This window comes from Natator depressus, chromosome 15, assembly GCF_965152275.1.
Source record: "Natator depressus isolate rNatDep1 chromosome 15, rNatDep2.hap1, whole genome shotgun sequence".
NCBI classification, from domain to species: Eukaryota; Metazoa; Chordata; order Testudines; family Cheloniidae; genus Natator; species Natator depressus.
In genome coordinates, this window is record NC_134248.1 from 21,619,534 (window position 1) to 21,641,070 (window position 21,537).

Here is a 21,537-nt window from a genome sequence, read left to right on the forward strand (position 1 = left end):
ATCTCTTTGGAGCCAGTTCTCCATGGTGTGCAGGGAATGCAGCAAGCTTCCCTCCCCACAATGCAGATGATCTGTCTGAACCATCTCCTGTCTGTACAGCCCTATTGCAGGCCTCGCTAGAGTGAATTTTGTGCTGTCAATCCTCCCTGTTTCTCACTAGGAGGCGGCCTCCCTTCCCCATTCAAAAAAAGAAAAGGAGGACTTGTGGCACCTTAGAGACTAACCAATTTATTTAAGCATAAGCTTTCGTTCCAGCTCCACAAAGAGGATGTTTGTAAACACTGTAAAATGGCAGTGTGCGCAAAAACCTCCAGGATTGCTAATGCAGAAGCCAAATGGGTTAAGAAATGATTTGATGACCAGGATGTTGTAGGGCTGGCTTAGCTGACATGAGCAGGTCCAAGTTAAGACAAGACAAGACATGCCTGAACAAGTAATTGCCGAAACAATTAACTATTGTGAATCTGTTTATAGTAAATAAGGGAGTCAGAAACTAACTAGACTATTGTGGGTATGTTTATAATAAACAAAGTAGGCAGAAGCACCCTGAACTATAAGCTTGCCTTATTGGTCCGTACGCACTCTGGAAAGTGATTGGTCTGTACGAGTATAGATTTTAGTAGCTAGGAAAGATGTATATAAACTATGTGGTGTAGGACATGAATTGGAAATTGTGGTATCACCATGTACCTAAATCCCCTGTGTCTGGGATTGGCCAGTGAGGGTAAAGAGCTGTTACAGTAAAGTAACCTGAGTGATGAGCTGGAGTTGGACTGAGTGTTTTGGATTCCAGAGCGCTGGATGAAGTATTCTCCCAGATCTGGATGAGGTGTTCTGGATAAGCAGAGTGGAAAGATCTCGGAGGGAATCGCAGTGTTGCATATACATTTCTTCTTATAGCACTTGATCCTGCAGGTTCTGAGCCTCTGATGCCATTCCAGCAAAGCACTTAAGTGTGTGCCTAACTGTAAGCACATGGGCAGTTTCACTGAGTTCAACGCATGCCTAAGTACTTTGCTGGATCAGGAATCAGGATGCTCTGTGCCTTGCAGCATTGAGCATTTAGAAACTGGTATTTTTTTTCCTGCATATATAAACCTTCATTTCTGCATTCACTGTACGAGATATTTTTCGTATAAAGAACAGTTTATAGCTGCGTAGTCCTCTCTGTAAAGAATATAAGGCTGCAGACATAAATTTGTGCTGAGTTTAACCTACCTTCTTTATTCAGCATTTATTTTCCCACTGTCTCTTATTACACGTTACACCCTCTAACAATATTCTAACTTCTTCATAACTCTCTTATGAGAAATGAGGATTCTCCTCACTACAAAGGAGCTCCTCCACATTTTCTCATCCCCTTGATGTGCAAGTAGTTGTTTCCTCACTCTGTAACAAGCTCCAGAAAGATGTGCAGAATTGGAAAACGAGTTGTAATGAACTTGGTGGAAGCGGGAGGCTGACAGGTTGGGAGCAGCCCTGCTATCAGAAAAGAATGATGATTTCCATAGGATGAAACGGTTACAAGCAATCTTGTAAACCTAAGCAAGGTGAGCAGGCTGACATGCTAATGAGGGAAGGACTTTTTTTTTTTTTAAAGTTTAATTGGTTACTTTTGGCTTTGAAGTCGTATTGCTTTCTCTTTCTCTCTTCTCTCTCTCTCTTTTTTTTTTTTATATCAGCGCAAAATAAATGCGTAGATTTTAGGGTTCCAGTGTTTGATTCTCCTCTCCTTCTGACACCTACTGAGCTCTTTCTGACCAGTGCGTCAGGCGCACATGACTCCTTAATTTAACTGGATGCTGCTCCCTTCTTAACAGTGATTATTGATGGGGACACACGGCGCACTGGCATTGTGGAAGTGGTTCTCCTGTGCCGTTCCAGCAGAAATGGGGGACTCCCTCTGTCGTAAAAGGTCATGTGTTGGCTTTTAATTTCTGTATTGGTCTGACAGATACATGTAAGCAATCCTACCTCGTTGCCTCTTCTTCCTCCCAGCAAGGAAGGTGCAGGGTGACAGGAAATCAATGCTCTGATGCGGAGGTAGGCAACCTGCTGCACACGTGCCAAAGGCGGCACGCGTGCTGATTTTCAGTGGCACTCACACTGCCCGGGTCCTGGCCACCGGTCCGGGGGGGGCTCTGCATTTTAATTTAATTTTAAATGAAGCTTCTTAAGGTTTTCAAAATGTTTATTTACTTTACCTACAACAATAGTTTAGTTATAGAAAGAGACCTTCTAAAAACGTGAGCATGTATGACTGGCACGCGAAACCTTAAATTAGAGTGAATAAATTGAAGACTCAGCACACCACTTCTGAAAGGTTGCTGACCCCTGCTCTGATGTGACCTGTGATAAGAGCAGGCCAACTGTCATCTCAGCCTTGCATGTTATGTGCCAGTGCCAAGGGTAAGGTGATCTTTGCACCTTTTCATATGTAATGTTCTCTCTGGAAGGGGACTGTCTTCTGGCATTCGAGGAGGGTAGCTGTAAGAAATGGGTCATGCGCAAGATAGAGGTAAGCTTCCCTGTTGGACTGCTCCTTTGAGATGCGGAGAGGATTCGCAGCACTGTGCAGGATCAGGCCTTGTGCTAGAGAGGCAATGGGCAGTGGAGTTACATCAAAGATGAATTCTCTGCTGGTTTATGCTGCGCAAAGTGGCCTAAGCAGACCAAAGAAAATGGCAAATAATCCCCCACTTCAAACTTCAGCAGGAGACTTATTGTGGAAAGGCTTTGTGGAAGGCATGTGTTGAAAGCAGAGAGAAAAAGGACTCCTGGCACAGGGAGGGCTGGGACTGGAGAGATCTGGGTTCAGGTCCCAGCTCTCTTGCAGACTAGCTGTGTGGCCTTGGGCAAATCACTTCCCTTCTCCAGTCTCAGTCTGCAAACCAGGAATAATAACCCTTTCTTCCACCTGTCTTGTCTATTTAGCCTGTTAACAGACAAGCTGGGGGAGGTAATATCTTTTATTGGACCAACTTCTGTTGGTGAAAGAAGAGCTCAGTGGAGCTTGGAAGCTTGTTTCTTTCACCGATAGAAGCTGGTTCAGTAACAAATATTGCCTCTCCCATCTTGTGTGTCTCTCATCCTGGTTCCAACTCAGCTACAACAACACTGCAAACAATATTAAACTGTAGGTTCCTGGAGGCAAGGACTGCCTCTTGCTGTGTGTACTGACAGCTCCTAACACAACTGGGCCTGATCTCAGCTGGGACTTCTGGGTGTTACTGTATGACTGATGATAATGTGTGTCTTTGAGTTGCCAGAGCTCATGATGCAGTGAAATACTAACAAAGGAACAAAGCCAGTGGTGATGAATGGCTTCCAAGCAGTCTAGGGCTGGGATGTGCCAGGGCATACCCGTAATGTATCATAACCCAGCAGAAGTGTAATCTTGTAGTTTTCGGTGAGATTTCCTGGCAGAAAATAACTCTCAGTCCAGATACAATTTACAATGCTGACACCCCCTCTGGGGTATGTTCCTGTTGGGGTGCTGAGTCATTAAAATAGTTTCTTTGACTCTAGGTCAGTGACAGATTAGCCATGCCATTGGGTGAGTGCTGCTTCAAAGGCCAGGGTGTAGTATTTTTATCTGCAGTAAGATCCTGTCTGAGTTTGAAGGCCTTTGATTACACAGTACAGTTTGTGTCTTCTTGTGGATTTCATTTATTGACCTCCGATGCTATCTGAGCACTTAATCTGTTCTGTGTCCCATCTCTCATTGAGCGATGCTGTAAATACAGGCTCCTTTTCCACCCCCGCGCTGCTCCTTCTTGATGAGGATATGGCAGCTCGCATCTGGCCACTGGCCTTTGAGTGCCACCGTAAAAAGCAGCCAGTGTACAGCTTGCATGCTTTTAAAAGCATCTAACTTCCACATAGGCTTCTCTGCTTTCCTTTCTGTCTGAGATCAAAACCTCCCCTCTGCCTGTTACTGTGTAATAAAGTTGTTCTCAGTGAAGCATAACACTTAATGAAATGCTTAAAAATACAATAGTCATTGTTTTAAGCAAAGGTTGCTACAGAACAGGTAATTGAGTAAGTCAACATCAGTGCTCCAGCCTTGTCTGCTTCTGCCTAATGTCTGCAATGATGAATATTTAAATCAGAGTAGGGAACGTGTCAAGCACTTATCTGGTTCTTCTGGGCAGAAGAGATTTGGGAGCTTGAATGATAAAGGGCTCTGCCCAAAGGTTTGTCACAGATCAGTGAAATACAATTACATAGCACTGTCTATTCAACGACACCCAGAGGCCGAGTAGATAATTCATCCTTAGGGTTCCAGAAGTTCAGAACCACACTCAGACTGACAGAATGACACAAGGTCTTGCCTCTAAGACCTCAATGAAGAGGCAGTAAGTCCATCTGGAGTGAGTAAGTCCAGTTTGGCACAAGCCACCCTCAGCTCCTGCTCCTCTGGGGGTGCAGGAGCCAGCTGGTGAAGCCGCCAAAGTGAGGACAGGCCTGTGAAGGTTCAAAGCCAGACTGACTGAGAGATGGCTGGATTCAGATCCCAGCAGAACCCCTGTGGGAGCATGACAGCAGTACAATCCCTGCCTTCCTCTGGGCGTGAAACCTTCCCCTTCTGTACAGCTGCCCCTGGCCTTGGGGAGTGCATCTTGCTGGAGGCAAAGCACAGAGAAATTATGTTTTGTCTGAACTGTCCTGAGTTTGCAAACTTGCAAGATTTCAAACCTAGAAGAGTCTTCCTTGTGAGACTCATTTCCAGCCCTAACGATGAAATATGATGAAAAAGACAACTTTCTCCAGGAGATGTTGGAACTTCTGCTTCCATTGCCAGACAGAATCCATGAGTGCAAAAGTCAAGACAGAATTGAAGAGAGCTCAACTGGAACTGCACAAGCAAGCTAGAACCCCGGTTCAGTCTGATTCCACAGAACCCCCTGAGAGCTCCTGAGCCCAGAGAAATACCAAATCCAGACGTTACTGTCACAGTTCAGGGCAACTGCACCTGTATTCCCTGTCTGTGGGACAGGAAGGGCACCCACTTCCAGGCTCCTGACTACTAGCCATCATCTCCTAAGTATGTTTTGCCATGCTGCACAATTCCCTGCCTATACCTTGTTATTCCCCAGCAAGTTAGACTACCTAACCAGGCCAGGATCTGTGCTTTGCTTTCTCTTAAGAGGCCATGAGCAGTTGTAATTACCTACAGTTATCAGTTACCACACAGCCCTTTCTAAACAAGCACATTTATTCTTAAGGTGAAAGCATTACAGAGAAAATATTAAAAAGAACCTACACGCATGGTAAAAAGCTGAGCAGAGATCAACCCCACATACAACAAGGGCTCTGGCAGGTGATCAGACCGCCCTTCAGGCCCCACACAGGAGTTTTTCCTATAGTTACAAGTTCATAACAACTTTTGCTCAGAACAAGAACAAAAAGGAACAGTTCATTCTTTCCTTCATACTGCTTGGACCTTTGATCTTGTGCTAATGAAAGAGGTGATCAGCAGACAGTGGTTCTCTCCTTAGGGAATAGCTTCAAAAGGTTGGGTCTAGAGGTGGGAAATTTCCATTCGTCAACCTCCTCCCTAGGAAACCCACTTAACTTTGTCCCAAAACTTCCTTCTTGTCTGGCACATGGTTTAAAATAGTCCTTTTGATGCTCATAACACTTCCCAAGGTTTATATTGGCCTTGTCTCTCCCCTAGAGAAGTTGCATCGAATCCCACAGTAATACATAAAGTTTGCATTCAACAGAATGGACTTCAAAGATACTTAAACGTCATTCAATAATGTTTTTCAAGGATATTGCAAGAAACTGCCCAATCTGTCAGTTACATTATCAGCACAAACTCAGTGAGGGCCCGGCAGTACTCCTATCTTCCTGCTGCACAAATAGATTTAAAAAGTTGCTCCCTACATAACCCAAAGTAATGACAACTGATTTGTAAACATTGACATTATGCAACCAGTTGAAAGGTTGTTGTTGTTTTATATTAATAACAACAAAAACAACAACTGTAAGGAAAGGAATTCCCCCCCAGGGACTCTGACAGTCCAGGAACTAAATCCGAGATCGGGTAGATTTCTTCTCTTTTTCTGAAGCTACGAACAACAGTTTTGCAGTAAAACCAAGCTACGAACTGCTGTTTTGCAGGTGTCCAAGAGCTACCATTTCAAGGTGTGAAAGGCATCAAGCTCTCAGTTCTTGGCCAGACTGCAGGGTATTACTGTTCTCATCCAGTGCAGCTCCAGAAGAGAAGCTGTCTAAACTTCCTGAGAGGCAGGTGTAGCATGTGTGTGATGGGACTTTCTGGGGTATGTCATATGCATAAGCATGTGCTGTACAAAAGGAGACTGAATCTGCTGCCTCTTCTGAAGATTGATCAAGTTACCGGTTTGCATATTCAGTGACCTGCAAAGACTTTTCCTTCTCCCGCCAGTGATAACTATTTTTTTATGCATCTGACGAACCGGGTATTCACCCACGAAAGCTTATGCTCCAATACATCTGTTAGTCTATAAGGTGCCACAGGACTCTTTGCCACTATTTTTTTAAAAACAATCTCAGTCATGGGAAAAGTTAGCGAAGAGAAAAGAGAGAAAACTATCCTCGTATGACAGGTTTCAGAGTAGCAGCCATGTTAGTCTGTATCCGCAAAAAGAAAAGGAGGACTTGTGGCACCTTAGAGACTAGCAAATTTATTTGAGCATAAGCATCCGATGAAGTGAGCTGTAGCCTCCTCATATGGCATCTCTTCCTAGGTGCCCATTGAGGGAAATCCTCAACAATCCATCCACAGCATGGGTGACCATGTACAGGCTAAGATCTAAGGGTTTTGAAAATAATAGCTCCAGTTTTAAGTACTGCATTGGGAATTGGCCTCTACTGTCGTGTTCCAGTTTACTGGGACGGGGGGTCATCTCCTTAAAGCAAAACACTGAGGGGCAGATCCTCGGCTGGTATAAATGGTCAGAATGCTGCTGACTTCAGTGGAGCTATGACAATTTACAGCAGCTGAGGATCTGCTCTGAGACTCAATAGGCACATCTTGCTTCCTCTTCACCTTAGGATCTCCCAGGCTAGTGACTCCAATGCCTGGCAACATCCCTTCCAGATTCGTGACCCAGAGTTTGCAACAACGTATGATGAGACCTTCCTATCCCCAGGAAGCTACAAGCACCAGCAAAAGGAATGTAAGGTCGAGCGGAAGCAAGTTGTACTCTCACAGACGTAGCCTGCCAGAGTCTTTTGCATGTGCCTCTATTGAAAAAAAAAATTCCTTCGCTCCTTATGGGGCCAACAAAATTGATCCTACAGCTTGACAAAGCTAGTCAGTTCAACACCACAGGAACTCAGCTGTCTTATTGACCTGATATGCATCATTTGGAGAGGTATGGATTTCAGTATTGCATATTGGAATCTTGAAGTTAGTTCTCTCCTATGGCAATGAAAAGGTCATTTAACTTTGGAGCTACTGAATTCAAAAGAGCTCATATATAATCAGCTGAGATGCCCAAAGTAAATACTAAGATAACAGGTGCTTTAGACAATATATATATTTTGCAGCCAAACTGAGCTTCTCAGACCAGGTTCACAGAAAGATTTGCTGAGGTTTTTTAGCTATGGAAGCAAAACTGGGCCCAGTTCTGAAAAATTCAGGGCTGATTTTATGGCTTTATATACAAAATATATAGTTTTTACATGGTTGCAATACCAAAAAACCAGGTGAAACTGTTTTAAGCAAGACTTGCACTAAGATTTGGGTTTGGGTTGTTTTTTTTTCCCCCTCCAGACATGAAATTTGAACTCATGCAGCTCAAATCAAAAACAATGTTTGTTTCAGTCACTGCCTGGTTGAGTTCAGCACAGCTGCATGCAAATGATCAGTTAATAGTGATGATATTGAAGATGAGTTGCAGTTCCCAGATTTTCATTTGTCCTGATATGCCTTTTAATTGCACTTCAGTCACCCATCACCACAGACTTGATTCAGCACTAAACAAGGAGAAGCACTGAGTTCAGTTCGGTGATGATTATCTAGATTATTCAGGTGGCTTCACTCCTATGGATTGGTTCATAACAGCCTAGGTTCACTGCCGTGTTCATGGTGGACGAAACAAGTGAAATGAATAAGGATTGTTTTCAGGGCACTGTTGCATGCAGCCCCATGCACTCTCATGCAAATAGGAAGTTGACTCTCATTTCTGATCTCCTTTGCCATACGTGGTGCTTAGGGCTTCCTCTGTGAGCTTTTAAAAATCCCACTTTACCCTGGGCCTTAATTTTCTGTGACCTTCCATATAACACACACAACCCTGGTTTCTACAACAGGTTCCTTTGCAGAAACATGCCTAGTTTGTATGTGAACAATCAAAGTCGCAGCTCAGGTTCTATTTGTTTTAATTTGCCATACTTTAGAATCCTTATTAAAGTCTCATGGTCAAATCCAGATGGCGGTACAGAGCTCAGGCTAGGTGCTGGAGATAGTTGTTGTTTGTGTTGATTATAACTCTCCTCAGATAAAGTGTAGAACTGTTTGAATTTTTGGCCTTTGGCTGTTTGCAAAGCTGCTGTCAGCTTCCAGCCCAAGCTGATTTGTATTCAGTACACATCCCCCGATCGCTAGTAGGGAGAAGCAGCGAGTGGACCAGTTTGCTGCTACCCAACAACCTTGAAACCAGCGGACGCAGCTGCATCTGGGGTGTTTTTAATACAGTCTGTCCCCTTCCCCTCTTTCACTGATTTTGCTCCTCTAGCCAAAAGAGTCTCTGATTTACAGCCTCTGAAAAAGCATCGTCCTATGGAAGGGGAGGGGAGAGTGATTTTTTTTTAATCCCTCAGCTAATTAAACATTAAACTCAACAATTTAAAAAAATTATGAGGTGAGACACTCTGCTCGTTTTAATATAAAATAACTTAATGAAGTTCCACATTCTGCCTGCGGAGGGGAGGGGAGGAGAGCTGTGATCGGAACGAGAGAGGAATAAAAATTGAACATTCTGAGCATTCACTCACGTGCTCGCTCCAAGTCGCATCCTCAGTGCTTGGCTGTGTTTAATGGTTCTTCCTCAGGCTGTTAGGAGGAGTGCAAAATGAGCATGCAATATGTAAACGGGGCCCTAGCTGGAGGAACGGTCTGATGGGCAGGGGGTCCAAGGAGTAGAGCTGCAGAACAGATTTCTCATAAGGGCAGGACAGCGGAGAAACCTTCCCCTTAGATTTCAGGCGTAGGAACGAGTTTGGCTGCAAAGCCAGTTAAAGTTGTCTGAGATCATATGGGGGATCACCTGGCAAAGGGTCTGTAACAGCTTCGCTTGCTCTCTCAGTGAGTGGAGAGAGACAGATGAAGATTGAAAGACGTGAAGACAGGGGTGGGGAGTGTCCATGCTACCACTTGAAGGGAAACTGCAATTTACTCTATATAAAAGACTTGGGTATCTCTTCATCTCATTACCAGCAAGTAAAGGTCTCCCCCAACCTCCCTCCATACCAGCCCAGACATCAGTGGGAGCACTGCCTGCAGAGGACCCCTGGCCCTTTAGCACTGCTGCTGTTTACAGGATGCATGTGATGGTTTTGTGCCCAGTGAAGTGTCATAGCTTGTCAGGCAAAACTTATCTCTGCATTTAAGACAGTCAGTGTTTGACTTGGTGGCTGTTGCTATTTTTTTTTTTTTTAAATAGGGCTTTAATTTCATTCTTCGATGGGAGGCGGGGGGGCGGTCGTGGGGGAGAGGGATTCTAGAATGGTAAGTATTACCCCTGCTCTCCTTTCCCACAACCCCCTGTTCCCTGCCCATTTCCTCTTCCATTTGACACTCCTTTCCCCCTAGTTCACACCTCCCAGCTAATCATTTGCCCACCCTTGTCTCCCAGTTGTTTTCCTCATCCAGCAGTTTCCCCTCTCCCTAGGGAGGGCTCTTTGCTTTTCTAGTTTTTGAATGATTAGCCGGTCAAATGTTGGGGATCCTCGAGTTTAAATCCACCTGCTAAAGCTACAAACTGCCCTTGTCCTCACTACGATTTAATCTCATCTTAGCTCATTTGAGTTCAGAACAAACCTTTTTTTCCTAGTGAGGACTCTGCAAAGGCTGAGTGCTCCCGCCCATTCCCCTCTGTGCTGAGAGGGGCTCTTGCAGGCCCCCTCCTCCTTTCCCCACACATTGGCAGTGCTGTGAGAGGTGTAGTCCCAAGCCCTGCTGGCCCCCGCGTGCAACACTGGCTGAGCGGAGAGCGAGCCCGGCACTTTGCAGCAGGGCTTCTTCTGCCTACGTGAGCACAGGCCAGGCTAGAAATGCATGATCCCAGCTGCTGGGCACCAATCATAAAATACCATTAAACATAACAGAAATGATTAATGATGAAACAAGAAGCCAGGCTGCTGACCTGTTTTGTGACAAAGGAAGTGCAGCTCAGCAATTGAACGCATGAGAGTAACTGGAGACATTCAGAGCAGGGTTGAGGCAGGCTCCATAATGTATCAGGCAAATGCTTTTTTGTTAATTATAACATTGCATTAATATGAAAAATACCGACATCTTCTCTACGCAATTTCTTCTAATAACTTTAAAACTACAGTGATAGTTGCCAGCTTCTCCCAGGCTGATTATTTCTTCTGATTAGCACTTTCTCTGTCACAAACCATGTCAACAGCCTTCACTTCCCTGCTGAGAAGTCACTGTAAAACTGGCAACCAAGCTCATTAAGACAGACACCAGCACTGCTCACAGCACTGGAATTATGAAAAAGCCATGGTGGGGTCTCTGGAACATGTTTTAATGATTCCATTTGGGGTAGGTGTGTACATCGGACACAGGCCTGAATCAAGGCCCTGTCGCCAAACACTCCTGGACTAGAGTGTTCAGACTCTGGATCTAAATATTGCAGTTGTCTATTCAGTACATATGAATATCACTTTTATTTAGATGGCATCCCCACAATTTCCTGTCAGAACAGAACTGTGAAAAATTCTGTGCAAAATTCACTTGAGGCTGCTGGAGAGAGTGTGTTTGAGAGAGATACGTAGGGAGGTATAGTTTCCTTCCACACATGGAGCCAGGAACATGTGCACTCGAGACTGAGCAATCCTAGTGCAGGACAAGAGACTGTTGAATTCTAATGCCAGCTCTGACCGTGATTCTCTCTGTGACTATATGCAAATCACTTAAAATCTCTGCCTCAGTTTCCTCATCAGTAAAATAGAGATCATGTTACCTACTTGACAGGGATGTTGAGGGATTGGCCAACTAGTATTTTGTTAATTACTTTCAATATATGCAGGAAATATTCTCTCTCATAAAGTATATTCACTCCTGAATTAGTGAGGATAAAGTGGTATCTGTTACTACCCATTATGTTTACTCTGTGTAAACATAATAATGTACTATACTTGTCTCCTCTTTTTTTATTGTGTAACATCCCATAATGTGGTCATCTAGAACAGTGCACTGTTGCTAGAAAATCCAGTACTAAATTACCTCCTATGCATGTGCAGGATTCTCTTATTAATTACTGTTTCTTTGTATTACAGTAGGCCCTAGAGGCTTCAGCTGAAATCAAGGCCCCATTGTGCTGGGTGCTACACAAACACATAGTAAGTTACAGCCCTTTTCTGAAGTGCCTGCAATCTAAACAGACAAGACAGACAAAGGTGGGGAGAAAGGAAGTATTATCCCCATTTTACAGATAGGGGGCTGTGGCACAGAGAGGTTAAGTAACTTACCCAAGGAATCTATGGCAGGACCAGGAATTGAACCCTCAGATCTCCTGAGTCCCAGTCCAGTGCCTTAATCACAAGACTGTCTCTTTATGATTTTTCTCATAACATGTGATGTGACATCAGACAGTCAAGACTACAGTAGCCTCCCTGCCCTTGGGCGCCTCCTGTCGCCCACCATCAGGTCAGTGACCTGCGGATCCACACAGCGTCACACCCACTTGCCCTGTTGCTAACAGCTATTGCACAGAGGGCAGCCCTGTAGAGGTGGGTTCTGTGGCATATAGACTGGAAATGCTCATCAGAAGTAACCATAATTTCACTGCCATGATACTACCACCCTATCGATTTTTTTTTCTTAATAAAATGCAAAACATGCCCACTGCATTTGTGTCCTGTTTATTTTTCATGTTGAGAGGTGTTTTCCAAGTTGCAGCTGTTGGACATTTCTGATGTGGAATCTGTGTTCTTAGGTACTAATAACTCCTTCCCTGGGGGCTTCAGGATAATGAGCCTGTTTTAGCCTTTTGCAGTGAATTGCTGAACATAATTGGTATTTTGGTAGCTCAGGGTAACTAACATCAGTTCAGGTCAACTCAGTACTTGTCCAGACAATAAATATTTAGGTCAGATGGCAAGCCAAGTGAAGAGTAATAAAGTATTTGTGGAATAAAGCTTTGGAAAATTGGTTCTCTTTGAATGACATCCATGGTGACCCCTTGTTGCTCTTGTGAATAAGTATAAGGATTTGAGGTTACCTCAGAAGAATATGCAATTTATGGTCCAATTAAGGTGTACGTCCTTGAGTACGAAGGTCAGATGTTCAAACAGGAAAAGTTGAACAGTATTTGTGACTCGTATTATTGTTTAACAGTGTGTGTCTTTGCACTTCAGGACTGACAGTTCCTAGAAAGGATGGAGAGCTTACTCCTTAATATGATAGCCTGCCTCAGGTAATTGCTCGACAGCACAGTTAAGATAGATATCTGGCAGTAAGAGAAGCTCAGTGTCATTGAAAATGTTCTTTTAGTGCCCAGTGGCACACAGCATACATTTGTTCAGTTGCATTAATGTAGTTCTTGGATCAGGTAGGGTTAAGCAACAGCAAGTAAATACTATAGGTCCTGATCGTCATTTACACTAAGGACCCCTTATACCGCCCTGTCAATGTAAAAAGGGCTTTAAAATGAGTGTAAATACTATTTATAGTCACTGTTAGGCCCCTTTTCATTGCCAGAGAGATATAAAGGGGGTTTAGTGTAAATGATTAGTAGGCCCAATCATCGAATCATAGAACTATAGGGCTGAAAGAGACATCCAGAAGTCATCAAATCCAGTTCCCTGCACTGAGGCAGGACCAAGTAAGCCTAGAGTATCCCCGACAGGTGTTTGTCCAACCTGTTCTTAGAAACCTCCAGTAATGGAGATTCCACAACCTCCCTTGGAAGCTTATTCCAGAGTTTAACTACACTTGTAGTTGGAATTTTTTCCTAATCTCTAACCTAAATCCCTCTTGCTGCAGATTAAGCCCCTTACTTCTTGTCCTAATTTTAATGGAGTGGAGAACAATTGATCACATTCCTCTTTATAACAGCCCTTAATGCATTTAAAGACTGTTATGAGGTTCCCCCCAGCGCCACCCTTCAGTCTTCTTTTCTCAGACTAAACATGCCCTGTTTTTTAACCTTTCCTTATAGGTCAGGTTTTCTAACCTTTCATCATTTTTGTTGCTCTCCTCTGGACACTCTGATTTGTCCACAGCTTTCCTAAAGTGTGGTGTCCAGAACTGAACACAGTACTCCAGCTGAGGCCTCTCCAGTACCGAATAGAGCAGTACAATTATCTCCCATGTCTAATGTACAGTGCTCCTATTAATACACCCCAGAATGATATTAGCCTTGTCACAGTTTCATCACATTGTTGATTTATAGCCACCTAGCCAGTTATTCCACATTTTGAAGTTGTGCATTTGATTTTTCCTTCCTAACTTCAATACTTTGCACTTATTGAATTTCATTTTGTTGAATTCAGACCAATTCTTCAATTTGCCAAGATCATTTTGAATTCCAATCCTATCTTACAAAGTGCTTGCAACCCCTCCCAGCTTGCTGTCATCTGCATGTTTTGTTAAGCGTACTCTCTACTCCGTTATTCAAGTCATTAATGAAAAAATAGAATAGTACCGGATCCAGGACTGACTCCTGCAGGTCCCTGCTAGATACATCCCCCCAATTTGACAGTGTATCTCTAGGGGTCAAATTCACCTCTGTGCAGAAAGCCACACCAAAGTTTACTAACCACTTAAGGACCACTTAATCCCTAAAAAGAGAGATAATAAGTGGTTCTTAGGCACAGTGATAGTCCTCTGTACAGGGGTGAATTTCACTTGAGGGTTAAAGATCACATGTGTTTTGTGCGGTGATTCTGCATTGTGGATGTAGCATGAATTATTCTTCTCTCACATAGAGTGGTTTGACAATGGTTGTAACTCCATTGGGCCAGACGGTAATGTCACTTGCACCAGTGTAAATCTGGAAGCAGCACCATTAAAGTCAGTGGAGTTGCATCAGTGTGAGAGAGATCAGAATCAGGCCTATTGACTTCAGGGAGGTTACTGTAGATTTACACTGGTGTAAGTGAGAAAAGAATCAAGCCCAGAGAGCAATGCTGCCAACTTTTGTGATTTTTATCACAAGTCTTCTGCTATTTGGTGGTGTTTTTCTTAAATCCCCATCTCCTGGAGTCATATGATTACATGAGAATCTCAACTTCCTCTGTTAAAAAAAAAAGTTTCAAGTCCTCATGGTTGGAGAGAAAAGCTTAAAAATGTGAACCATTAAAACCTGAAGTCAAATAAAAAGACCCCAGATTCATTTATTTTTTTTTAAATGTCATGATTTTCGGGGGATACTCGACATGCGAATTTTGAATGCTTGCAGAGTCAAATACATAGCAACCCACATGCTTTATACAAAGGACTCTGGTGCTCACCACTGGTCACCCCTCTAAACGCTTCTTTCACTAGTTTGACAGCTACAGCACTGATAGGCATCTGCGCTGACTGCAGAGTCATTGTTCAAGGTCGCTCATGGGAGTTGATTCTAGACACGGAAGTTGAAACTAGACAAAATCAGACTAGAAATAAAAGGTGTACATTTTTAGCTGTCAGGGTAATTAATCATTGGAACAGCTTACCAGGGGTTGTGGTGTATTTTTCATCACTGGCAATTTTTGAAGCAAGAATGAATTTCTCCACCTCTAAAAGATATGTTCTAGTTCAAACAGGAATCAATTCAGGGAAGTCCTACGACCTGCTGTATGCAGAAGGTCAGAACGGATGATCAAAGTGGCCTCTTCTGGCTTTTTAAACTATGACACACCAAGAATTGGGGACAGCAGCATTTCTGTGTCCCTGTATAAAAACAAATGTCTGTAGTATTCTATACTAATGGTCCAAACCGTGACAGCTTACAGTAATCAGCTACATTTTATGGGGCCAGGGCTGTCGAACTTTGAAATCAGGGTCCCTAGCCTAGCAAATCTGGGTATTTCTTTCAATGCACAGTTGAAATGGTAGGCTGCCAGGTCTTCCAATGCCTCAGGGCACCAGTGAGGAGATGTTTGGAGAAGCAATTCAGCATTCCAGATTCTTTCCTTGTCAAAGTAGGTCTGTGATCTGCAGGGTCTTTCTGGTGGCTCTAGCCACAATGCTGTTTACGACGGCTTGTATCAGTGTGCTGATCTTTTCTCAACCTTTTAGTGTTTAATTATTCAGGCCTTTAACACAAACATAAACAGCACAAAGGGATGTCATAAACCCTGCTGGCAGCAAAGTACACAAGAATGTAACCGCACCATTATTAAAAAGACTTTTATCCCCACAGTGCACTCTGTGGGATTTTGCCAGTTAAGTTTTTCAAATTCCTGTGAATGTGGGTTGTTTTCCCCCTCATGGCATCATGCAGGGGAACAGTTCTAGGGCACTCGCTCTTTTTAGATCCTCTAGGGCCAATGGCTGCCTTGTTAGCCATTATAATGACTACATTTATTGAGTACTTTGACCCCAAACTCTGTAGAGGAGGAAGGACTGGTCGAGTGGCTAGGGTGCTAGACTGGGCCTCCGAAGATCCAGTTTTAATTCCCTGCTTTGCCACAGACTGCCTGCAACATCTCGGGCATGTCCTTTAGTGTCCCTTCTCCCCGTCTGTAAAATGAGTGTAATTGCACTCCCCTACCTCAGAGGGGTATTATGAGGGTTAAATTTACTAAAGGGTTACACACTTTGTTGCATCTGTATGCTGAGCACATTGCATACACCAGGAGCCCTAGCACTTCTCCATTCCCTGTGTGTCACCCTCCAATCCCCATCTATTTCAGGGAGTCTCTTAACCCCCTCCAGCATGTGACCATGTGGCGGGGGTTGTGTGTGTCTGCCTCCTTTTGTACCATTGGCCTCCATTTGCCCCACTCATGGCAAGGGCTCTGTGTGGCCCCCTCCCCCCATATCCTTGGGAATGAAAGGGTATTTGAGTCTCCAGGCCCATTCATTTCTAATACTCTATGCTAGGACTGCCAACGAGGATGCCAGTTGTGGTGCTCTCTGTGATATGGATAGTTGTCCATTAGGACCTGGATAGAGAATGCATCTCAGGGGGTGTTTACACAGCATTTTGGAGAGAGCCTCCCAACGTGGGTTGATGGACATAGGCTAGTGCTCTACAAATCGCTCTTTAGACAGTGCTTTGAAATTGCGGTTCTAGCTGGATCTTGGGCTCTGAAGCCCACCCCCGTCTTTAAGCTTCAGAGCATGAGCTCCAGCCCAAGCTGCAACTTCAAAACGCTGTCTGTAGAGTTATTTGTAGAGCGCTAACGCAAGCCTGCTAGCCCAAGTCTGTCAACCTGGGAGTCTCGCTCCAAAATGCTACATAAACATACCCTTATAGGCCAAAAAACAGCCATCACCTGGTCACTACCACCTGGGGTAGATTCACAATAGCTTCCTAGAGGCTGAAGTTTCTGTAGCCATTATCAATACTAGGACCTTGGCTTAATGATGCCTGAAGGAAGATCCCTTTAGGATAGTCATAAGGCACTTCGTAGGGAGAGTGCTTGTAATATGGCCACTGGCTCCAAGATGAGCAGAGTTAAGCCAGTGCAGAATGGTTTGGGAATTCCCATTCTTAGATTCTGCAGCGATGGGCACTAGAAGCAAAACGCTCATCTGGCGGGCATAAATAAAGGGCTTCAGTCCCCAGAGGTGCCAGGTTGGACTAAATTCACACAAATATTTAAAAATAAGTACATGTATGTAACAAGTAGGAGAGACAGTGTGATTCAGTGGACAGGACACTGGATGAGTCTCCAGAGCCCTAGTCTATTCCTCTGACTCTAGCATGCTGTTTGACCTTTGGAAAATCTCTTAATCTCTCTGGTTTTGCTTCCCCTTTGTTTGCCTTGACTATTTAGACTGTAATCTCTTGGAGGGACTGTCTCGTACCATGTGTATGTACCATGTCTTGCATAACAGGGGCTAGTCTTGGCCAGGACGTCTAAGCGTTGCTATTGTACTACTCCCCCGAACTCTTTATCCAACAAGGATTTGGGGAATAATTGTAAGATATTTCTATGTGCCTGATATGACTGAGCTGGTCAAGAACACTGAACCAAATATGAAAGCAGTTCAGTTACTTGCTATCTGCCTTTCCAAATACTCCAGGTTCCCACAAGAGTCATGTTGTGATTGCATGAGATTGCATCCTGATGCTGAATGTTTTCAAATTTTCTCTAGCATTTTGAACTTCTAAACTCTCCTTTCCTTTCAACAGTGACCGAGAGTCGAGGCATCCTGGAGAGTATACAGAGATTTTCTTTGCTACCAACTTATCTGCCTGTGAGCTATCATATCCACAATGCGGATGTTTCCTTCTTTCTTAAGGAAGCCAACCAGGATATCATGAGGAACTCTAGTTTGCAATCCCGGGTGGAGTCCTTTCTAATCTATAAATCCAAGAGGCCACCTGTATTAAATGCCAGCTATGGACCCTTTTCCATTGAACAAATAGTGCCGCAGGACCTAATGTTGTCTTCAAATCCATTTGGATCCACCAACAAGTTTTCCTTTAATTGGAAACTCAAAGCCTACATCTTGAGTGACAAAATTTATCTGAGCAAGCCCAAAGTCCAGATCCTTTTCTACATTGTGGGCAGGGACTGGGATGACTACAGTACCACGGAGAGGCTGCCTTGCCTGCGGGTGTTTGCCTTCCGCGAGACGAGGGAAGTCCGAGGCAGCTGCAGGCTGAAGGGGGACCTGGGATTGTGCGTGGCAGAGCTGGAACTCCTGCCGAGCTGGTTTAACCCCCCCACAGTCGTGGCCGGCCGCAAGAAAGCGACAGATCAGTCTGAAGGGAGCCCTGTGGAACTTTACTACACCATCCAGCCGGGGGATGAGACCGGGGAGTGCAGTAAGGAGGACGTAAGGAAAAGTAATGGGATCAGACTGGGAGGGAACGATATTGATGAATCAGTACCTCCTTTGCAGAGAATTGGAAGTGTTTTCCTTTACCAGACATATGGTGGCCCTTCCTTAAGTGAAATGAGGCTGGATAACAACATCGCCATCCAATATATACCAAAGACTGTCAAACAAGGTGATATTTTGACTTTCCTTGTGTCTATCAATAAAAATTCAACAGAGGACCAGTTCACACTGAGGTAAATTCTTTCTAAATTCCTCTATTAAACTGAAAATCAGATGGCAGGGGTTTTTGTTGTTGCTATTGTTGGCTTTTGTTGTATGGGAAGTCACTTTCACAAGGGTAAATTGATGGTTGCTTTCCAACAATTTCTGCTTTATAGATGAGATTTAAACAGTGTTTGTTTGTTTGTTTTTCAATCTAGCAAATGTTGCCTTCTTCCTTTTCTATTATCCAGTCAAATATAGAGTGACCTGGCTGAGGAACAGTCTCTGTATGAGAGGCCGGCTGCCTTTGAGCAACTTCTGAGTAGTACAAATGGGACATTTGAGAGCCATTTACTTGTCAGTAGGAGAAACTGCAAATTTTCGCCTGACCTGGAGCTTGCAGAGCTCCTAGAGCAGTGATACTCAAACTGAGGCTTGGGAGCCACAAATGGCTCTGTCTCCTGTGGCTCTTTGCAGTACATGATATTAAAACACTATGTGATTTAATTATTAACCAATCAGGATGCTTTAAGTAGGTTATCAACCAATTGTAGAATACTTGGTCAGTCATTTTGCTGTGAGGAAAAAAAATGTAATGAATAGTAAATGAAACAATGAATTCACATGACTGTGGCTCTTTTGGGTAATGTTGATCGCTAATTTGGCTCCTGAATAACTGAGGTCTGAGTATCACTGTCCCAGTCATAACTTGATCTGTCATTAGAGCCTCTCGTTAAAATGACAACATGCCCCCCAACCCTGCCTGGCCTGTAAACCCTATTAGGTTGTTTAATATTGTCTTTTCAGGAATCCCAAACATCCCATGATTAAAATAAAATATTTTTTTTCCTCAACCCAAGTGAGAAGTTCCTTAGTTTTAACTAAAACTGAAGCTTGCAGTGCACCATCGCTCTGTTGTACTTGGTTGCTTCTTTGGCAGCCCAGGATTTCAGGTCATACCGTAGCAAACTTGGAGTGCTTAGAGTGCATCAGGAAATTAACCAGAAGGCTTCAGTGGACAGTAAATTCGCACTACATGCAAGTGACGTTCTCCCCAGTGGATTCTCTAGTTTCAAGCTTGTCACTCTCTCTGTACCAACAGCTTGAACTACCATGGAAGAGAGGTGCACAGGGCTAATTTCAGTCTATTATTCCCTACCAATGAGTGATGTCACTTCTCTTAGTGACAGGTTTCAGAGTGGTAGCCGTGTTAGTCTGTATCAGCAAAAAAAAATGAGGAGTACTTGTGGCACCTTAGAGACTAACACATTTATTTGGGCATAAGCTTTCGTGGGCTAAAACCCACTTCATCGGATGCATGCAGTGGAAACTACAGTAGGAAGATATATATTCACAGAGAACATGAAAAAATGGGTGTTGCCATGCCAACTGTAACAAGACTAATCAATTAAGGAGGACTATTATCAGCAGGAGAAAACAAACTTTTGTAGTGATAGTCAGGATGGCCCATTTCAAACAGTTGACAGGAAGGTGTGAGTAACAGTAGGGGAAAAATTAGCATGGGGAAATAGCTTTTACTTTTTGTAATGACCCATCCACTCCCAGTCTTTATTCAAGCCTAATTTAATGGTGTCCAGTTTGCAAATTAATTCCAATTCTGCAGTTTCTCGTTGGAGTCTGTTTCTGAAGTTTTTTTGTTGAAGAATTGCGACCTTTAGGTCTGAAATTGAGTGACCAAGGAGGTTGAAATGTTCTCTGACTGGTTTTTGAATGTTATAATTCTTGATGTCTGATTCGTGTCCATTTTATTCTTTTGCGTAGAGATTGTCCGGTTTGGCCAATGTACATGGCAGAGGGGCATTTCTGGCACATGATGGCATATATCATGTAGATGTGCAGGTGAACGAGCCTCTGATGGTGTGGCTGATGTGATTAGGTTCTATGATGGTGTCCCTTGAATAGATATGTGGACAGAGTTGGCAATGGGTTTTGTTGCAAGGATAGGTTCCTGGGTTATTGTTTTTGTTGTGTGGTGTGTGGTTGCTGGTGAGTATTTGCTTCAGGTTGGGGAGCTGTCAGTAAATGAGGACTGGCCTGTCTCCCAGGGTCTGTGAGAGTGATGGGTTGTCCTTCAGGATTGGTTGTAGATCTTTGATGATGCTCTGGAGAGGTTTTAGTTGGGGGCTGAAGGTGACGGCTAGTGGCGTTCTGTTACTTTCTGTGTTGGGCCTGTCCTGGAGTAGGTGACTTCTGGGAATTCTTCTGGTTCTGTCAATCTGTTTCTTCACTTCAGCAGGTGGCTATTGTAGTTTTAAGAATGCTTGATAGAGATCTTGTAGGTGTTTGTCTCTGAGGGATTGGAGCAAATGTGGTTGTATCTTAGAGCTTGGCTTTGGACAATGGATCGTATGATGTGGTCTGGATGAAAGCTGGAGGCATGTAGGTAAATATAGCAGTCAGTAGGTTTCCGGTATAAGGTGGTGTTTATGCGACCATTGCTTATTAGCACCGTAGTGTCCAGGAAGTGGACAGTGGATCATGTGGTGTGGTCTGGATGAAAGCTGGAGGCATGTAGGTAAGTATGACGGTCAGTAGGTTTCTGGTATAGGGTGGTTATGTGACCATCGCTTATTAGCACTGTAGTGTCCAGGAAGTGGATCTCCTGTGTGGACTGGTCCAGGCTGAGGTTGATGGTGGGATGGAAATTATTGAAATCATGGTGGAATTCCTCAAGGGCTTCTTTTACATGGGTCCAGATGATGAAGATGTCATCAATGTAGCGTAAGTAGAGTAGGGGCATTAGGGGATGAGAGCTGAGGAAGCTGTTCTAAGTCAACCATAAAAATGTTGGCATACTGTGGGGCCATGTGGGTACCTATGCAGTGCCGCTGACTTGAAGGTATACATTGTATCTCTTAGTGTTGGAAGTAAATGTCATAGTCTATAGTCTAGACTTCTGAGACTGAATACCTAAGACTGTGCTCTGTGATGTGTCTTTCTGGGCATGCTGTAGAGATGAGCTGCAGCACACAGATTCAGGGAACATTCAAGCACTGTGCCTCCATATGAGAAGATACCTCCGTCTTGGCAAGCAGTTTACTGTCCACTGTAACAAATATCTTAGGCAGACACTCCATAGTCAGCAGCTTCTCTGCAAGGTAGAAACATTGGGCATAGAACTCAGCACCTTCTACTCCAAAAAC

General features: G+C 43.9%; 1 protein-coding gene across 1 annotated transcript in view; it reads left to right on the plus strand.

Annotated features, from left to right (window-relative positions):
* Positions 1-21,537, plus strand: part of TMEM132D (transmembrane protein 132D) — a 398,801-nt gene that overhangs the window by 78,238 nt on the left and 299,026 nt on the right. The window contains exon 2 of the mRNA XM_074972451.1: positions 17,517-18,405. Within this exon, the coding sequence (XP_074828552.1) occupies positions 17,517-18,405 (889 nt within the window). The remainder of the gene's footprint in view (positions 1-17,516; positions 18,406-21,537) is intronic.